This window comes from Microcebus murinus, chromosome 5 (assembly GCF_040939455.1).
Source record: "Microcebus murinus isolate Inina chromosome 5, M.murinus_Inina_mat1.0, whole genome shotgun sequence".
Taxonomy (NCBI): domain Eukaryota; kingdom Metazoa; phylum Chordata; class Mammalia; order Primates; family Cheirogaleidae; genus Microcebus; species Microcebus murinus.
Genome location: NC_134108.1, coordinates 71,097,185 through 71,116,683, shown reverse-complemented (window position 1 = coordinate 71,116,683; position 19,499 = coordinate 71,097,185). Strand labels below are relative to the sequence as shown.

General features: G+C 38.6%; 2 protein-coding genes across 12 annotated transcripts in view; one reads left to right on the top strand and one right to left on the bottom strand.

Moving 5' to 3' along the window:
- The window catches only part of UBE3D (ubiquitin protein ligase E3D), a 142,918-nt gene extending 136,377 nt beyond the window's left edge, over positions 1-6,541 (bottom strand). The window contains exon 1 of one of the 3 annotated variants that reach the window (XM_076003165.1): positions 6,312-6,541. In XM_076003165.1, the coding sequence (XP_075859280.1) occupies positions 6,312-6,388 (77 nt within the window). In that variant the 5' untranslated portion in view covers positions 6,389-6,541. The remainder of the gene's footprint in view (positions 1-6,311) is intronic. The other 2 variants (XM_076003164.1, XM_012769149.3) reach the window with 2 other exon arrangements.
- A 3,667-nt stretch (positions 6,542-10,208) lies between these two features.
- The window catches only part of DOP1A (DOP1 leucine zipper like protein A), a 100,607-nt gene continuing 91,316 nt past the window's right edge, over positions 10,209-19,499 (top strand). For all 9 annotated transcript variants that reach the window (XM_076003160.1, XM_076003158.1, XM_076003161.1 and 6 more), the window contains exon 1: positions 10,209-10,316. The gene's annotated coding sequence lies outside the window, so the exon portion shown is untranslated. The remainder of the gene's footprint in view (positions 10,317-19,499) is intronic.

Below are 19,499 nucleotides of genomic sequence, written 5' to 3'. Positions count from 1 at the left end.
TGGATTCTGAGACCAGCACTACAATCATGTTTTATCTTATAGTAAATCAGAGCAAAGTACTATTACTTGATAAACAGGGTTTTGATAAAGAGACCAGGATTAAATGAAATGAAAGATACAAGAGAAAAACTTTCTTGTCAATTTTAAGAAAAAGAAGTAATGAAGAAAACACTCAGTCATCTATGAATACTAATTCACAGTAAACACAAATTACTCAGTGTAGGCAATAAAGGGTAAAACACAGTCCCTGTCCACAAGGTGTCAAAAGTACAGAGGGGATGAAGGCATATATAGAAATGACCCTCCTCCAAAACTGAGATATGCTAAACATTATACCAGAGGTACAAAGTACTATAGCTCCCTCTTAAGTACAGATGGCAGGCCATCCACATGGTGTCACCTCACTGCAGACAGCAGGCAATCTGCTTAAGGGTCATCTAAACACAGGACAGATCACGTGTTCAGGTTAGGCTTCTTCTTTTTTTTTTTTTTTTAAGAGACAGGATCTCACTCTGTCGCCCAGGCTGGAGAACAGTGGCGCAATCGTCGCTCACTGTAGTCTCAAACTCCTGGGCTCAAGTGATACCCCTGCTTCAGCTTCCCTAGTAGCCAGGACTACAGGAATGCACCACCACACCTGGCTAATTTTTATTTTTTTCTTTTTTTTTTTTAGAGATAGGGGTCTCACTATGTTGCCCAGGCTTGTCTTGAACTTCTGCCCTCAAGTGATCCTCCCACCTCAGCCTAATAAAGTACTGGGATTACAGGCATGAGCTACCATTCCCAGCTAGGCCTCTTAATTTGCCTTAGAAAATCTTACAATTACTTTCTGGCTAGTTCTTTTTCAAAGCACATAGATCTGCACTTAACTGACACTACAGAATATCAAGTACTTGAGGTTTTTTGCAGGGAAAATAGCCTCAAACCCTTGAGTCAAAAGTCCAGTTTCAAGAAATGTTTAAAAAATAATGATCCTCTAAAGCAGCAGTCAGCCAACTTTTTCTGTAAAAGCCCACATAGTAAATATTTTAGGTTTTGTTAGCCATATATGATCTCTGTTACATATTCTATTTTGTATTTTGTTTTTTTGAAACACTTAAAAAAATAAAAAGTAAAATCCATTCTTAGCTCACAGGCTGTACCAAAACAGGCTGTGGGGTGGATTTGACTGATGGACTGTATTTTTCTGACCACTTCTCTAAAGCTACACAATGTCCATTTTGCTACCTCAATGATTTTCAAACTGGACTATGTAGAGCTGACACTTGCAAGAGCCTCAAGAGATACCACTGGTTCCTAAGTCCCCGATACCACTCCAACTCTAGCTTACCACTCTTCTTTCCCTTCCCCCAAAATTCAATCATTTACGCAGGGCCAAGCATGGTAAACACCAATCCAAACATAGGGAACCACAGTGGCCTGGCATGGATGTGAGAAATCAAGCAGGGTATGGAGGGCATCCACCAGGACCACCAGCCAGCACGGGTGTCAGATCCCAAGTCAGGTGAGAGGAAATCTGAGTGGGACATGGGGGTAGCTCAGCATGTGGTTGCAGAGCATCTTGGGTTTCTGTAACAGCTTGGGCTACTATACCAAAATACCATAGACTGGGCGGCTGAAACAACAGACATGGCAGAGAGAGGAAGTTCTGATGTCTCCTCCTCTTCTTATAAGGCTACTACTGTTATCACAGGGGCTCCACCCTCATGAGCTCATCTAATCACTTTCCAAAGGCCCTACCTCCTAACACCATCACATTGGGGGTTAGGTCTTCAGTATATGAATTTTGGGGGGACACATTCAGTCCATAAGAGTCCATAAGCAGATGGGGAGAGTGTCAACAATGAGTGGAGGGAGGGGAAGCAGCAAAGGATATCAACAGAAGATTAGTCAAACAGAGCAGTATTGACCAAGTAGATAAATGCCACAAGGATACTGAGGACCAGCATTCTCACTGTGGGAGAACAGTGTTACAAAGAGAAAAAGGGAGAAAACTAGAATGGACCTTACGGTGGTGGTGGGGTAGAATGAGAAATATCTGTGTGAAGTCATGGTTTTCAATGTATATAAATAGATATGGTACGATAGATAGATGTAGATGGATGGATGTCCATATGTATGTATGCTCATCCATACAGAAACATCATAGATATGTCACACATACACACGCAACCCCTAGTTCTAGGAGAGGTGAGACTCAATGGTAATGAGCACACCTAGTGCTCAGATCTTGGTTTGTAAATGCCATTTTCCACTTAAAAAAACAAACAAATAAGCAGAGTTTCTTAGTAAAATGATGACATCCAGTAAAAGGAACAAAAAAGAATGAAATACTCCTGGAACATGTTGCTGTGCAACAAATTAAGGAAGAAATAAAAAAATGATAGGAACACATCCAAAAAGACACAGAAACCATCTTGAAGGGACTCCCCTGGCCACATTTGATTCAAGCAAAAAAGTAGCATACTGAATAAAACAGGACCATGTGTCCTTGCTGATGTAAATAAATGAATAAAATGAAAGTCTGATGAGGAACAGGATATTCACATAGTCTCAAAACACCTCTCCAATTAATATTTATTGATTACAAAGAGAAGAGTAACTTTAAGGTGGAGAAGACTGGCAGGCACTATCTTATTTAAGTATTCAAAGTTAACACAACCAATAATGGAACAAATCAAACTCATGTGCCACCTGAAAGAATGCAATATGTGAAACCATGTACCATCTAACATATAGGAAGCATCACTTCTGTGATATTCCTGCCAAAGATGTATAACCTGAATCTAATTTTGAGAAAAATAAGACAAATCCAAATGGAAGGACATTCTACAAAATAATTATGCTATAACCTTCAGAAGTGTCAGGATGATGAAAGCCAAGAAAAACTGAGGAACTCTTCCAGATTGAAACAGACTCAGGAAGCATAACAGTGAAATGCAATGCATGATTCTGAACTGGATTCTTATGCTTTAGGGATATTATGTGAACAACTGGAAAAATGTGAATGAGGTCTAAGATGACAGTGACATAATTTCTAATCTTGAAAGTTGCATACTGGTAATTTGGGAAAATGTACTACTTTGAGACTCTAATTTTGGTGACATACTACATAAAATCTTAATACTTGAGTCTTTCTTCATTATTCACTTGTATTCTTTCAAGTATTACATCTTGCTTAAAAGTATCCAATAATTTCATCTCTCACTCTAAGTACAAGCTAAAGTCCTTTCAATGGTCTGTAAGACCCAGTGATATACTAACTCTCAGATCCTACAAGCTCTGGAGAACCTGTTGTCAAAATTACAGAAATTCTGCAAATCAGTTCAACTCGCCAGTTAGTAGGTTGAAGGTCATCTATGGTGAAAGTATTTACTCCACAGGAATCGACAAATGCCGCCAATCAAATCTTTAGCTTATTTGGGTTTGTTTTGTTTTCATGGAGTTTACTAAGGGTTTTTTAATCATGAACAGGTATTGTATTTTTTCTAGTGATTACCTAAATGTATTGAGATGGTCATATTTTTTTCTTTAATCTTTATACCTGCTAATTACATTAGGAAAATCTATTTATGTTCAGCCATCTTAGCATCTTGGGATAAAATTTGTCCATTCATTTACTCAATCAACAGATGTTTACTGAGTTCCAACTCTAGTGCCAAAAACAGCATAGTCAACTGATTTCTCATGAAGATGATGAGTTATTTCAATGGGAGAAACGATGGATTTTTTCAACTAATGGTGACAGAACAACTGTATATCCTTGTAAGAAAAAATGAACTTTGACTTCTACCTCACTGCAAACACAAAAATGAATCTGACGTTATCACAGATCAAGATATAAAAGCTAAAATTATTTAATTCCTAGAAAATAAAACCAGCAAAAATCTCCACAACCTTGAGGTAGGAAAAGATTTAAGACAAAAAAAAAAGGCTAACTATTAAAGGAAAAATAGTGATAAACTGGATTTCATTAAAATTTTCTGTTCATCAGAAGACACTATTAAGAAACATAAAAGGTTAGTCATAGATTAGGATAAAATATTCACATATTCACAAGGCATATATATGAAAAAAGTCTTGGTTCAAAACTATATAAAGAATTCTTTCAGGCCAGGTGCAGTGGCTCACACCTGTAATCCTAGCACTCTGGGAGGCCTAGGCAGGAGGATCGCTCAAGGTCAGGAGTTCAAAACCAGCCTGAGCAAGAGCAAGACTCTGTCTCTACTAAAAATAGAAAGAAATTAATTGGCCAACTAAAAACATATATAGAAAAAATTAGCCAGGCATGGTGGTGCATGCCTGTGGTCCCAGCTACTCGGGAGGCTGAGGCAGAAGGATTGCTTGAGCCCAGGAGTTTGAGGTTGCTGTGAGCTAGGCTGACACCATGGCACTCTAGCCCCGACAACAGAGTGAGACTCTGTCTCAAAAAAAAAAAGAAAAAAAGAATTCTTTCAATTTAACAATAAGACAAACAACCTGATTTTTTAATGGCAAAAAATTAGAAGATACTTTTAAGAAGAACTTGCATGAATTGCCAAAATGCAGATGAAAGGCACTCAACATTATCAGTCTTCAGGGAAAGGCAAATAAAACCACAAGACATTTAACACCTACTAGGATGGCTCAAACCAAAAAAACTGACAATATTAAATTGTCAGGTGAGAATACGAAGCAGTTGTAACTCTCATTTTTTTTCTGATGAGTGTGTAAACTGGTACAACCACTTTGGAGAACTGTTTGGCAGTTTCTCACGAAGTAATGACTACATCTATCCTATGATCCAGAAATTTCATTCTGGTATTTACACAAAACAAATGAAAATGTATGTCCACAAAGCAACTTATAGAACAATGTTATGGCAGCTATATTCATAATAAACAAACTCTGGAAGCAAGAAAAACATCTAGCATAGGAAAATGGATAAATGAAATTGTGGTATATTCATACAATGGAAAACTACTGAGCAAGAATGGACTACTGATAAATGCAACAACATAGATGAAACATGAATCTCAAAAACATTATGTTGAAGGAAAGCAGCTTCAACCAAAAAAGAACATACTGTATAAATGCATTTATATGTAGTTTAATAAGTGGCAAAAACTAATTTATGTTTAATGAAATCAGAACAATGGTTGCTCCTAGCATAGGGGAATTGACTGGTGATAAATCTCAACAGCCAAAGACCACCAGGAACAAACCAGTAGTAGTCCAGCAAAGTTAGGTTTCTTAACTTGTTAAACAAGGGAGCATACTCCAGGAGAATTGTGAAGGATTTGTTGTTTTGTTTTGGTAAGGTTTGGGCTCCTAATTATTCTACAAGGTGCACTGGAATTGGAGATATTTGTCCAAACTCGTGATTTTTCAAAGAGAGGAAGAAAGGAAGATATTCAGAGAGTACTATTACCCCCGTTTTAAAGTTGAAGAAATTCAAATTAAATTATTCTATAATAATTTTGTGAGGAAGATATGATTTGAACTCAGTTCTCAAGGAAATCCAAAATTGCCACACCAGATATCTGGCAGATATGAGGAAAATCTTAGCATCAATTTACCTGTGGCACTGTGTAATTAAATTTTCAGGATTTTAATATCTCTTTTTGAAACAGCAGTCACAAGGGGACCACAAACCATTGAAATTGTTGTCAAAAAAACAAGAGAATTTTTCCAAAAAGTTTTTTGTTTTGCGTAGCGCGTAAGTTAAATGTTTGCAGACTTCTCATTGGAACTCAGAATATGAATAAAAGAATAAGCTCCAATAAGAAGTCTGCAACCTGTGTTTTCGTTCACCGAACACAGGTTCCCGTGTTGGTTTCTCTACAAAGAGCAAGTTGAGAAGGAAAAAAAAAAAAAAAATCCGAGGTTCTTTGCAAAACAGGAAGCTTGATATAAGATTCGAGATCTTACAACAAGGAACACGAATAAAGGTAGACAAGGCGTTTTTTTGCATTGTTTTACTGGAAACGCCGGGCACTGCCAACCGTGTTTTACATCATTGTTCCTCAAACCTGAATGTGCATTTGAATCCTGGTCATCTCGTTAAAATTCAAGTTCTGATTCTGCAGGTATGGTGTGGGACCGATAGCCTGCATTTCTACAAAGCTCCCAAGAGACGCCAAGGCAGTCAGTCGGGGGTGGCGGGCTAACTACAAGCGGAGGCTTCCCTCTGAGTAATCGAGAGGCTCTAAACAACCGTTCCCAAGAAACTCAAAGTCCCTCCTTCAGAGGGAGGCGGCGACGTCCGCGTCCCCGGCGCCCGGGCGGCAGAACAGCAAGCCGAGCACCGCGCCTGGGAGCCCTGGTCTTACCCCAGGATCAGCAGCGCGCTCTGCAGCTGTCTCCGCAGCTCCAGGAACACGCGCGTCTCTGCCGCAGCTGCCGCCATGGCGGGGCCCGGGCGGGACCGCCCCGGAGGTGCAGACGAACCCGGGTCAATCCGGACAGGAGCCGTTGCACGTGCGGCGGGAGAAGCGGCGGCGGCGGCGGCGGCGGCGGTGCAGGCGATGCAGGCAGCCGGGACGGGAGCGCGCGGCCAGCACCGCCTGCCAGCCCACAGCGCCGCCTGCCGGGCGGAGAGCGCGCCGCCGAGAGGGAGGGAGGGCGCCGGATCCCGCGAGAGGGGAGGGAGCTGTGGGGAGAGACGCGAACGGAGGGGCGGGGCGGGTGGAGCTGTAGGCCGCATTTTCAAAACCAGCTTTTTAGCCCAGAGTTCTGAGAAAGGTGGGCAGGGAGAGCCAAGCTGTCCTCCCACTCTGCTTCTTATGAACATGGCCTGGCCCTTAAGTCTCCCGAAAAGTGACCATAAAATCAGACCGGGGAGACACCCCTTTGGCTAGCTTAGGATGAGGCTCGAAGGGAGGGAAATGATCCTGGCAGGTGATACAGGTGGGCACTGTTCCCAGGAAGTCCAAGAGCAGAATTCCTCGCCTCAAACCCACTTTATCTTAGTCTCTTTTTTATGAACTAGAGTCATTGGTTAGCCTCAGCCTGAGACAAAATGTCAAGTTAGGAAATCTCCAAAATTGATACAGTTGCAAAAATGTAAGAAGTTTTCTGTTGCCTAGGTAGAAGAGTGTGGTCGAAAACTACTATTTCGAATCACAGGACTAACCATTTCTTTAAAAAAAAAAAAAAAAGAAGATGAAAATAATTCTGTACGACATCTGCACTATTCACTTTTGTAGAAGTAAAAACTAATTCAGAGAAATTGTAATCCTATTGCACGACAAGATAATTTTGGAAAATATGAAACAGAAAAGAATCTGATATTATGCAAATACTTATAATGGAGAAATGTTAAAATACAAGACCTTAGTAGAATTACAATATGACTTATTTCAAAACAAGAGACTTATTTTTTTTAAACAAAAGCAACGATGCCTTAGATACAGAAAATCTTGTTTATTGATGTTGTATTTTATAATTTCAAAGTCATAATTACCACACACCAAAAACATTAATTTGAAGCATTATTGTGTTGCTGCACAAATTACTGTATCACAATAATTAGAAATCATGGATGGAGGTAACAACTCAGTTTAAAAAAATAAAGTTTGCTACTATTTAGTCTCAAATAACTCATCCATTTGAAGGGCAATGATTTCAACTCATCTCCCATTTTAATCTTCAAAGCTATTAAACACTTAAATATGATGAATTATATTGAAATATATAACATTCTTAGCACCACATGCTCTCCATAATTGTTTTACTAGTTTAAAAGATTGTTATATTGTATACATAATCACTATTTTTTTTACCTTACTGTCTTGGTGAAACTCTGCTATCCTCTTTAGAATAACTTGACATGATTGAGAAAACTCTGCATTCAAAATACTTCCAAATCTGATACCAAGTATTTGTCACCTAACTTCCCAAGTCGCCTAACCTCTCCGAGCCTCAGGTTACTCATATGAAATATTGAGGAATTATTTAACTAATACCATACTTCCCCCAAAATAAGACATGGTCTTATATTTATTTTTCCTCAAGAAGACACCCTAGGGCTTATTTTCAGGGGATGTACTATTTTTTTAAGTATGGTACAACAATCTACATTTATTCAAATATAGTTAAGTCGTCTTCTTCTGGAACATCATCATAACACTCCAAATCCCGGATTCCATCCTGAATTCCATCCTGAATTTTTTGCGACTCTATTTCCTTTAGAACCATTGGCCCCAATCTCTCATGTTGAGCAATAGAGCTCTCATTAAATGAGCAGCTCTTATCCATGTAACCTGCTCGGAGTGCATTGGTAACAACACTGTCAGTGATTTTATCCCATGAATTCTTCACCCAAATCACGACCTCTTGCAGGCTAGGCTTCACAAAGTTTCCATGCTGATTTCTTGTCATTCTATTTTCAATGTAGTCATTAATTTCCATGTGCAAATGGTCTTTGAATGGCTTCTTTATTGCAATATCAAGGGTCTGCAGATGGGCAGTCATTCCTGCAGGAATCATTATTTGATCTATTCTTCTCTCTGCAAGGAAGTTCTTCATGTCTTTAGCACGGTGAGTGCTGGCTGAATCCCAGACTAGCAGACCTCTTTGGCCACCTCGCAAAACAAGTGGCAGCATTAAATCAAGCCACTTCCTTATAACTGCTTGTGTGCACCAGGCCTTTTCAGTTTCAAGAACATAAATGTTGGAAACACGTTCAATCTTATCTTTCTTGCCCTTAGTGATGATAAGAGGTGTGACTTTCTTTCCATCCAGACGAATTGCCAAAATACAGGTAATGCGTGAACTTTCGTGACCAGAGGAGGCACCCCTCTGTTCAATTGTCGTTTGGGCTCCTTGACCCATAAACACTGCAGTTTCATCCATAGCAATCATGTTGCAAAGTTGGTATTTAGAAAAGTCGATGCCATCAACAAAGGACTTGAATTCAAGTGCTCGCTTAATAACTTCAGCATCTTCCAACTTAAACAGTGTGGTTGATTTTCTTAGAGACAGTTCATATCGCTGAAGGAAGCGATCCAGCCAGTGTTGTGATGCTTTGAAATCTTCTGGGGATATTTCTAATTGTGGTGCCATTGCAAGGGCAAATCTTTGAATATCAGCCCTGCGCACAACCAAAGCCTTTGCTCTCCTGTCAGCAATCCATTCACCAATCATGTCTTCCAGTTCGGGAAATAAAGGTTGCCGACCTGAACCACACTTGTGCTTCTTAGCATTTCCTCTATCCACATGTAGACTGAGGTTAGCATATTCTGCCCGCCATTTTCGGACCATTCGGATATCCAACTTCTTCTCTCTGCAGAAAGCCATAAGATTCTTGCCCTTGGAGTCCTCCACAATTTCTTTCTTGTACTCAACAGAATAGCTCTTTCTTTTTGCACTCATCTTGTCTGCTGGGGTGCAGATACTCAGGAAAAGCAGAGATAGGCCAGCAAAGCTGATGTGTAAAGGCTGGCTTATTTATCAGAGATCCAGTGAGCACTGGGTCCAATCTGCACAGTGGAGCAGAAATGATCTCTCTGGGCTCAGTAGGAGACTGCTTGCTGAAGCTTTCCCCCTATCCCCTGGTGTTTGTGGGGAGTGAGAGAAGCCCACAGTGCTGAGTAAAATGGCAGCTGCAGCTTTCGTTCTGCCCCCTGGGGACACACAATACCTAAAGCGGAGGGTTACCCTCCTCACTTCACTGAGGAGACTTTCCCCTCAAAGCCTCAGCTTGCAGCACGCACAGCATGGCTGGGACCTGACAGGGGGAGCTGACCTTGTCCGTGGGGCTGCCTGCACCTTTCTGGTCACCTCTGGGATAGTAGCTCTCACGATGGGGCAGATGAGAAGGGCTGCTCGGCTTCTTTACCCGCGCCACGGCGAAATGCCTGGGTTGTGCATACGCTGCGTAGCCACGCCCATCGCTAGGTCTTATTTTCGGGGTAGGGCTTATATTGCGCAAATGCTTAGAAATCCTGCTAGGGCTTATTTTATGGGGAGGTCTTATTTTCGGGGAAACATGGTGCATAGTATTTAAACCCTTTTTTAAAGTTTTATTATCCCTTCAAAATCTCCATCAAGATGGCACTGGAGAGGGCGTTCTCTAAAACCCTTTCCCTCCACTCCTGCCATTGGCGGCTGTGGCCACTTCGCCCAACAGTCCGCTTGAGGGCGCTGTGGCAACAGCTAGCTCCGGCAGGCAAGGCGTTCACCGGGGCGGGGATATAGGGCCGTCGACGTCGACGCCGGCGCGGACGCGGTGCACGCTGGGAGCTGTCACTAGGCCCTTGGGCTCCGGGCCTTGGTGTCGCTGCCGCGGTTGCCAGGAGAGCGGCGCCGGCGGGGAGCGGCCGAGCCCACGGCAGGTAACAGAGTTCCCGCCCCCAGCGCGGTCGCTAGACTAGTCGCCGGCCCTGAGCATCCCTCTCGGGCCGGCTCATTCGGGAGCCGCTGGGACTCCCCGCGGGTCTGGCTGCTGTGGCGTCGGGGGTGTTGCCGCCTCGGCCCCGCCTGGAGCCGCGAAGCCGGCCGGCCGCCCGCCCTCTGGTTCCCCGGGAGACCGGAGCTGCACGGGGACCAGAGGGAGGGTCAGGACCGGGCGGGGGCGCGAGGTTGGCCCGGGCAGAGGCGGCGGGAGGCGGGGCCGGGACGTCCTGTGGCGGGTCGCGGAGCCCCCCGCGCCGGGCCGAGCGGCGCGCAGGGCTGAGGCAGAGGTCGCACCTGTGCGGTGAAGGCGCACACAGTAATCTCTTTGTTGGAGGAATCCAGGCATCGTGCGGTCTGTTCATCTGGTGGGCTCTTTTAGGATTGAGGAGATACCGGCTATGGTTAATGTTGTCAGGTTGGGGGTTGGAAAGGAGGACCGAAGTTTATTAAGAGGAAGTCAGAATAGTCACACGGAAGTTGTTAACAATTACCGGCTTTGATTCCCAAGCCTTTTAAAGTTGCAACATAGTAATAATTACTCGTTCCGTCTCCTCCATTGGTCTCTTCTACCCTAAGGGGGGGGGGGAATAGCACACAACCTTTCTTAAAAGCTAAGTAAATTGTATTCGGATTATTCTTACACTTCTTAGAATTCTGTGGAGTTTGAGAAATATGAAGATTGGAAAAACCTGATTTAGAAACTGTAGTTAAAGCAATCAAAAATTTGATTACAGAAAATATAGGAAACTGAAAAATAAGCCCTGAACAAGGGCTTATAGACAGACAAAAATTCCTCAATTTCGGTGTTATTGTCTGTTGTCCATGCAGACATAAATTCTTGCATTTTAATTTTACTTGTAGATATTAATATGGCCTACTATGAATAACTTCAGCATTATGTGCTAAGTAACTCACCACCTGATAGACAACACAGTGATTTAGTTGGGCTGACAGACTTTAATGAGTAAATTAAAACCATGCATAATCCAAATGCTGTATTGTATTGATTACTTTCAGCCACCACTCTAAATCATTCTCCTGAATTGCTAATAGCAAATCTCCAGGTGGGCCTGATTATTAGGGACCACATTCTTGAACAAGGAATTGAAAACACCTAAGTTTGTAGACAAACTAGAAAATGTGATACCATAACCAAAACCTTAAATGTAAGTTAAATGTTGTTAATTAAATGTTTGACTATATACATTCAAAAAGACTCCTATTGTGTAGTTAAAATAATGGAAAGAGCTCTGGCCTGGGTATGAAAAGATTAGGTTCAAGTCCTTCATTCTGCTGCTAATAGTACATGATTTCATTTGGCCTCAGTTTTGTCATTGTTTAAGGGAATTTAAAATTTTTCCAAACTGATGTTTCCTCCTAACACTGTTGTAAACCCATTTAGTGGGCTTACTGCCCCAAAACAGTGTACTGTGGCAATTAATTTAGGATCCTAGCACACTAGGTTAAACTAGTTTTTTGTTGTTGTTGTTTTTAATTTGCTTATGAAGGCAACAATCTTTACTGCTATTCGTATATACATGTAAATTTCCAGGGGAAGGTTATCATCCAGTTTCCTAAAACTTACCTGACCTGAGAGTCTGTTTTCTCATGGCCAACCTGTTAACATCTCTTAGATTATAATTACAGAGAATACAAATTTGAAAATTGCTGCACTTGAGCTGAATCCCCTTGCAGCTGTGAAATTTGGCTTTTTAAATGGGCAGTTCCTGCTTTCCAGAGCATGAAGACTAGTGGCAACTCACTTGTATAACAAAAGAATTACATTTTCCTTAGTAAAATATTAATATTAAGGATGCACATAGGTCTCTTTGAGTCTTAATAGTTTAATTTATGGCAGAATAGTATCTTCTTTTTTCTTGTCCCTTGATACTTTCCTTTAACCCTAATTAATTCATGTTTTGAATTTGATTTTATGGCGGAGTTATTGATTTTATTCAGAGTGGTGTTTTAAAGTTCCAACAAGTAAAGACTCTTTGATAATGGCATTACTTTTACTCTGATGATTTTCCCTTCTAGTCATTAATTCTTAAAACTATGAAATGTGAAAGAAGCCACCTGAAATGTACTTAATATGTAATAACTACATAATTTTAACGGCTTAGATCATCAGAAAGAGCTAAAGGTTAAAACAAATTCTGAACGAGTTATTGCTAAATTGCTTACAAACAGAATGTCAGTGTTGAGTACAATCTTAAATTGTTTTGCTAAATTCTGTTACCAGTAGGTATCCTTATCACACAATGAATATGGATATTCTATTCTTTGTAACTTTGTTAAGGGTCAGTGCTATTAATGCATACTTTTGTTTAGGGGGAGCAGTGGGAATAGAACATGTAATTTTAATATATAAGCCTTAATTCAGGTAAATTCTCTCTCTGAAATAAAATTAAGTAGAAATATAAAGCTAATATTTTTGTGTAATAGCTAACCATTTTTATTGAGAATTTTTTTTTTTTCCTTTTGAGACAGAGCCTGACTCTGTTGCCCGGGCTAGAATGCCATGGTGTCAGCCTAGCTCACAGCAACCTCAAACTCCTGGGCTCAAGCAATCCTACTGCCTCAGCCTCCTGAGTAACTGGGACTACAGGCATGCACCACCATGGCCAGCTAATTTTATATATATATATATATAAAATATTATATTTTTAGTTGTCCAGCTAATTTCTTTCTATTTTTTTAGTAGAGATGGGGATCTCACTCTTGCTCAGGCTGGTCTCAAACTCCTGAGCTCAGAGGATCTGCTGCCTCGGCCTCCCAGAGTGCTAGGATACAGGCATGAGCCACGGAGCCTGGCCTATTTAGAATTTATTATATGAAAATTTGATCCCCTTGTCTTTAAACTGCAATTTCCCTTTTCTTTTTATTGTATGTACCTCCTCCTCCCCAAGCTATCCAAGCCTGAAGCTTCAATGACCTTTCATTGTATAGGTCAAAGGTATAGTATCAAACTTATATGCAAATTTACATAAAATGATGTGCACTTATTTTATGTTACATTTCAGTAAGTTTTAACAAATATATACACACCCATGTAACCAGAATCAAGATTTGGAACATGCCACCACTCAAGCCTATACTGTTATGCTTTTAATCTCTTAGAATGCTCTCCCTGTCTCTATATTTCTAAATTATGCTTGTCTTTCAAGACCCAGTTCAAATGCCACTTTGTGAATCTTTTTGTGATTACCTCATCTTAAATTAATTTCCTCCCCTTCTGACCTTTGTGTTTACATTTTTTTGAACAATCTTTTCTGTCCTTCATAGTGGCTAAACCAATGACATCCTTATAGCAGGCACTTATATTTATTTGTTGGACAGATGGATTAATGTAGTATTTCCCAAACTGCAGTCACTTTTATAACATCTTCAAAAATCTGGCCATATCTGTGTACTTCCTGTATACTTATTAATATTTCTTTACAAAAGTGCGATTATTAAAATAATTTTTAAAGGAAACTTGAAATAACAATGAATAAAAAGCAGGTAGCACTTGCCATAAGTGCAAGTGAGCATATGGATAAAAAAATGAACACAAAAGTGTTGTTAATTTCTAGCTGGAAACTATTGCCTGCTTGAGACTTTGATCTTTGTTTCTAAGCTTTGCTCTTTGTTTAAAAGGGAAATTGGCAAGAATTTCAGTGGTGTTGATAACATCTCTTCTTGATGCAGAGGAATTGAAAGAGAATGAAGCTGGAAATAACTTCCTTACTTGATGTAGTGTAGCTTAGCCCTGTCCTCTCAAGTCCTTCTGGTTGGTGGCCCAAATTTTGGGAAATACTGGGTTAAGGGGGGCTTGCAAATCCTTAGAATTTTATCTATGCAAGAAATGAAAAATAAAGCCTTATTTGTAAATTAAAAAGTATACTAAACTTAATTTTAAAATACAGTACAAAAATGAAAACTTAATATGATCAATATTGAATCAGATTATATCTTTATTTTTTTCAAAAATGTCCTCAATGTTATTAGTATTACTTTTAAAAATAGAACACCTAGCACCTTATTGTTATTAGGATACTTTAGCTTTAAGATAAACTTCTGAATCTAAAACAACAAATCTAAATCTAAAAACAAGTGGGAATCTTTCATAGGATGAACTGGTGTTGATCAGGAGTGATGTTATATTAATTTTTATCTGGCAAAGAGTTTATCAGGTAATAAACTTTAAAAACTCATATCTCCTCCTTTCTCTAGCCACTGAAGTTTTATTATAGCTATATTTTCATATCTCCATCCTGCCAAAGACATTTCTAGCCTTTTTTTCTTCTGAGATAATGACAAATTCTCCTCTCTTATGGAAGGAGTTTTATATGAACAGGCAGGAAAACAGTCCCTGGTCTATCTTCTCTGTCATGTATTTCAAGTTGCTATGGTTACTTATAGGCATATATTTGTATTATGAGCCTAAATTTGCTGTTATTTTGTGTTCATAAATAAAGAGCTTAGGTGAATAGACCATTTAGTTTGGTGTTAATATTTTCCAAAAAGAAAAAAAAATTTAACCTGAGTGGTGGTCATAAGTTTATCAGTATAGACAGTAATGTGCCATTTAAGCTGAAGTCAGATTGCTGTTAATCTAAGGTTCTGGGATGCAACCTCAAATTGAAAGTAGGAAAAGAGTCATCTTGGATGCATAGTCTTTATTTCATAAGAGAGCCTTCACTCAAGCAAGTGGTTTCTTTTCTGCTTTTCTGCTATAAAATAAAGCAGCAGTATAGAAGCAGTGCAGATAAATTGTCATCATTTAGAAGTGACAACTGACTGTAATCAGAAAAACTATAAAAGCACAACAGTCTTAGTCCTTTGAATTATGCAGGTATATAGTCCATAATTTTTCAGTTGCTTTTGATTGTGCTATATGAAAAAGTACTATAAAATACCAGCTACCTAAAGCTCTTAGAATATGTGTTACTTTGATCAGATTTTCTAGATAGCTAGAATTTTTTATATTATAACCTAAAATGCCATCCCAGACCACTAATTATGCTTTTTTGCTTGTCTTCAGCATGATGCAACTGGTCAGTGGCTTTTCCACATACACTTAAAAATTTTAAAGTTTCCTGGAGATAAGTTTTTCTCCTGCTGAGAAGAAAATAGAACATAGTACAGTACTTGCTTTAAAGTTTGTCTCTGTCCTTTTGGAAGAAATACATATAGAATGACATCCATATTGTATACAGTGTTACCACCAATTAAGAGTTCACTTATGAGCCTAAATAGAAGGGTTCCAGCAACATAGTATCTGACATTTTATTTGAAGACTGTCTTCAAAACACTGTACTCCAAGCTTACCTGATTCTATAACTTGAGGCTGCCTATTAGTTTTATACAATCTAGTAACTACTGTTTATGTCTTTTAAGTTATAGAGGTTACGTTTGAAAAACGAAAATATTATTTGGGAATAAACTCTTTTTTAGTTATCTGTTACTGCATGACAAATTATTTCAAAATGTAGTGACTAAATAACTGTCTCACAGTTTTTCTCAGAAGGGATAAGGGAGTTGTTTGGCTGTAAAGTTCTGGCTTGAGTTTCTTGTGAGGTTGCAGTTTGATGTTGGCCTGGGCTCCAGGCACCTGAAGGTTTGGCTCGGATTGGAGGACCCACTTCCAAAGTGGCTCACTCAGATGATTGGCAAGTTGTTTTTGGCTATGCTATTAGAGGGAAGTCTTCATTCTAGCCCATGTGGGCCTCTTCCAAGGGCTGCTTAAGTGTTCTTATGACATAGAAACTAACTTGCCCCAGAATGAGTGATCCAAGAGACATCAAGGTGGAAACTACAATGTCTTGTGGCCTTTTACTTCTGCAGTATTCTATTTATTGTTTACAAAGGACACAGGTAATTCTGTGTGATGGGATTGCACAAGGGCATGAATTCCAGGAGGTGAAGATCATCGGAGGCCATCTTGGAAGCTAGCTGCCACATTGTCTAAAGCCAGTATGTGAATATGTATCTAAATAATAAGCAGTACATATATACTTAATATGTGGTATATGCCCAGCTCATTATAGTTTTAGAAAGAATATTCAAACACCTTCAAAGGTCACTTAAAGATTACTATACTAATCAAAGCAAGCACTTCACTGACAAAATTCCTAGTTCCCATAGATCTTTGGGATGGGGGAATAATTTTGTTCAGGTGTAGTACTTAAGATACAGATTTTATTCATTTTGATTTTGTTATGAAATGAAGGAGGAAATGCCACATTTTACACAGCTGCTATTTGATATACTTTAGGGACATTATTCATTCATTAACCCTTTTAAAATTAAAACTCATTTATTACCATAAATAGGGGATAATTCATATGATTTTAAAAGTATAAGAAAGTATACAGGTAGTCCCCAACTCACAACAATTTGACTTACGATTTTTCAACTTCATAGTGGTGCGAAAACAATACACATTCAGTAGAAACTACTTCCAGTACCCATCCAACCATTTTGTTCTTCACTTTCAGTACAGTATTCAATAAACTCCCTGAGATGTTTAGCCCTTTATTATAAAATAGGCTTTGTGTTGGATGATTTTTCCCAACTATAGGCTAATATAATTGTTCTGAGCTCTTTTAAAGCAGCTAGGCTAAGCTATGATGTTTGGTAGGGTAGGCATATTAAATGAATTTTGGACTTACAATATTTTCAACTTGCAATGGATTTATTAGAAAGTAACCCCATCATAAGTCAAGGAACATCTGTACAATGAAAAGCCTCCCTCTCCCTGGCTTCATACACCCAATTATCACCTGTGCCTCAGGAGGTAATCAGTTTTATTTTCTTGTGTGTTCTTTCAGAGATATATTGTGCATATGGAAACTAATATATTTTCCATTTTTTGTATAAATAGTAGCATATTATAAACACTATTTTGTACCTTGGGTTTTTTTGGTTTATTTGGGGGTTTTTTTTTGTTTTTGTTTGTTTTTTGGGTTTTTTGGTAAATACATCTTGGGAGCATTTTCTGAATCAATACATACACTTTTTTTTTTAACCAGCTGAGTATATGCTATTGTTGTTCAGTTTTTATAATGTTTCTTGATTATTTACTGTGAGTCAGCTGAAAACGTGAAAGCTAAAATGATAGGTGAGGCCTCTCTATCAGGGATTACTATCCCTGGAATCACAGTAAAATTACAATAAAGCAACATAAGTTCTATGATAAAGGAAGTATAATGTTGTGTAGTCATTCACAGAAAGGAGGTGTGTATATGAATGTTGTGGGGATGGTGGAATTGTCAAGGAAGACTTACCAAAGGAGATAAAATCTGAGATTTGAAGGGTGAGTAGGTACTATCCAGATCAAGTTAGGACTTAGTGTTTCACACAGAGGAATAAAAGGCTGGCTCTCAAAAAATGAATTTAAAACATTACAGAGCTACAGTGATCAAAACAATGTAGTACTGGCATAAAGACAGACATATATATAATGAAATACCATAGAGAGCCCCAAAATAAACCCTAGTTTATACAGTCTAGCGGTCTTTGACAAAGGTGCCAAGACCACTAAATTGGTAAAGGACAGCATCTTCAACAAATAATGTTGGGAAAAGAGAGAATTTGGACCCTTACCTTACACCTTACTCAGAAATTAACTGCAAATGGATTCAAGACCTAAATATAAGACCTAAAACTATAAAGCTCCTAGAAAAAGACATAGGAGAAAATCTTCAGGACATAGGGTTTGGCAATGACTTCTTGTATATGATAGCAAAAGCACAGATAATAAAAGCAAAAATAGACAAATGGGACTACATCAAACTTTAGAAAATCTGTGCATCAGAGGACACAATCAACAGAAAAGGCAAGCTATGCAAAGGGAGAAAGCATTCACATCATATATTTGATAAGAGGCTAATATCTGTAATATATAAGAGCTATCCCTACAATTCAATAACAAAACAACAGCAAAAATATACACACATAAAAATTGGCAAAGACTTGAATACACATTCTCTAAAGATAATATGTAAATGGGGAAAAACATAAAAAGATGGTCATTCTCCTAATTATTAGAGAAATGCAAACCAAAGCCACAAAAAGATACCACCTCATGCCTATTAGGACAGCCACTATAAAAAAAAAAAGAAAAGAAAATAACAAGTGTTGACAAGAAAGTATACAGAAATTAGAACCCTTATGCACTGTTGATAGGAATATTAAAAAATGGTATAACTACTATGTACCATTTGTACAGTATGATCATTCCTCAAAATATTAAAAATGAAATTACCCTATGATCCAGCAGTCCATTTTTGAGTATATATTCAAAAGAATTAAAAGCAGGATCTTGAAGAGATTTGCACACCCATGTTAAAAGCAGCATTATTCACCATAAGAGGTAGAAACAACATAAATGTGCATCAATAGATGAATGGATAGACTATATATATATATATATATAATACAATATAGAAATATACAGTGGCATATTTAGCCTTAAAAAGGAAGGAAATTATGACACATGCTATAATATGAATGAATCTTGAGGACATGCCAATGAAATAAGCCAGTCATAATATTAATAAAAAGACAAATACTGTATAGTTCCACTTATAGAAGGTATCTAAAGTAGTCAATAGCAACAGAAAATAGAATTGTTTAGTGGTTGTACAGTTTCAGTTTTCCAAGATAAAAAGTTCTGGAGATTGACTGCACAACAGTGTAAATATATTTAATACTACAGAACTATAAACTCAGTGGTTAAGATAATAAATTTTGTGTTTTGTTACAATTTAAAAAACTTTAAACTTTTAGAAACATGAAGCATATGGCATTTTAAAATTTTATACCATAATGTAAGCCATGTGTCTAAATATTGAAAAAGGTACTGAATGAATAATGGGCCAAGTTAGAGGGGTTGAATCACAAGGTATCATTCAGAGGCATAGCATTTTGAGTATAATTTAATAGAAAATTATATCCAGAAAAGAAATAGCATAATATAAAGGTCCTGAAATGGGAAGGAGCAAGTCTTGAACAGTGAAAAGTTGCTTGGTTTTGCTTAGCTGGGACAGGAATATGAATAATAAGATTGAGAGAATGGGTCCAGTTTATGAAAAGACTTTAATTATATAGTTAAGAGCATGGATTTCATTTCTAAG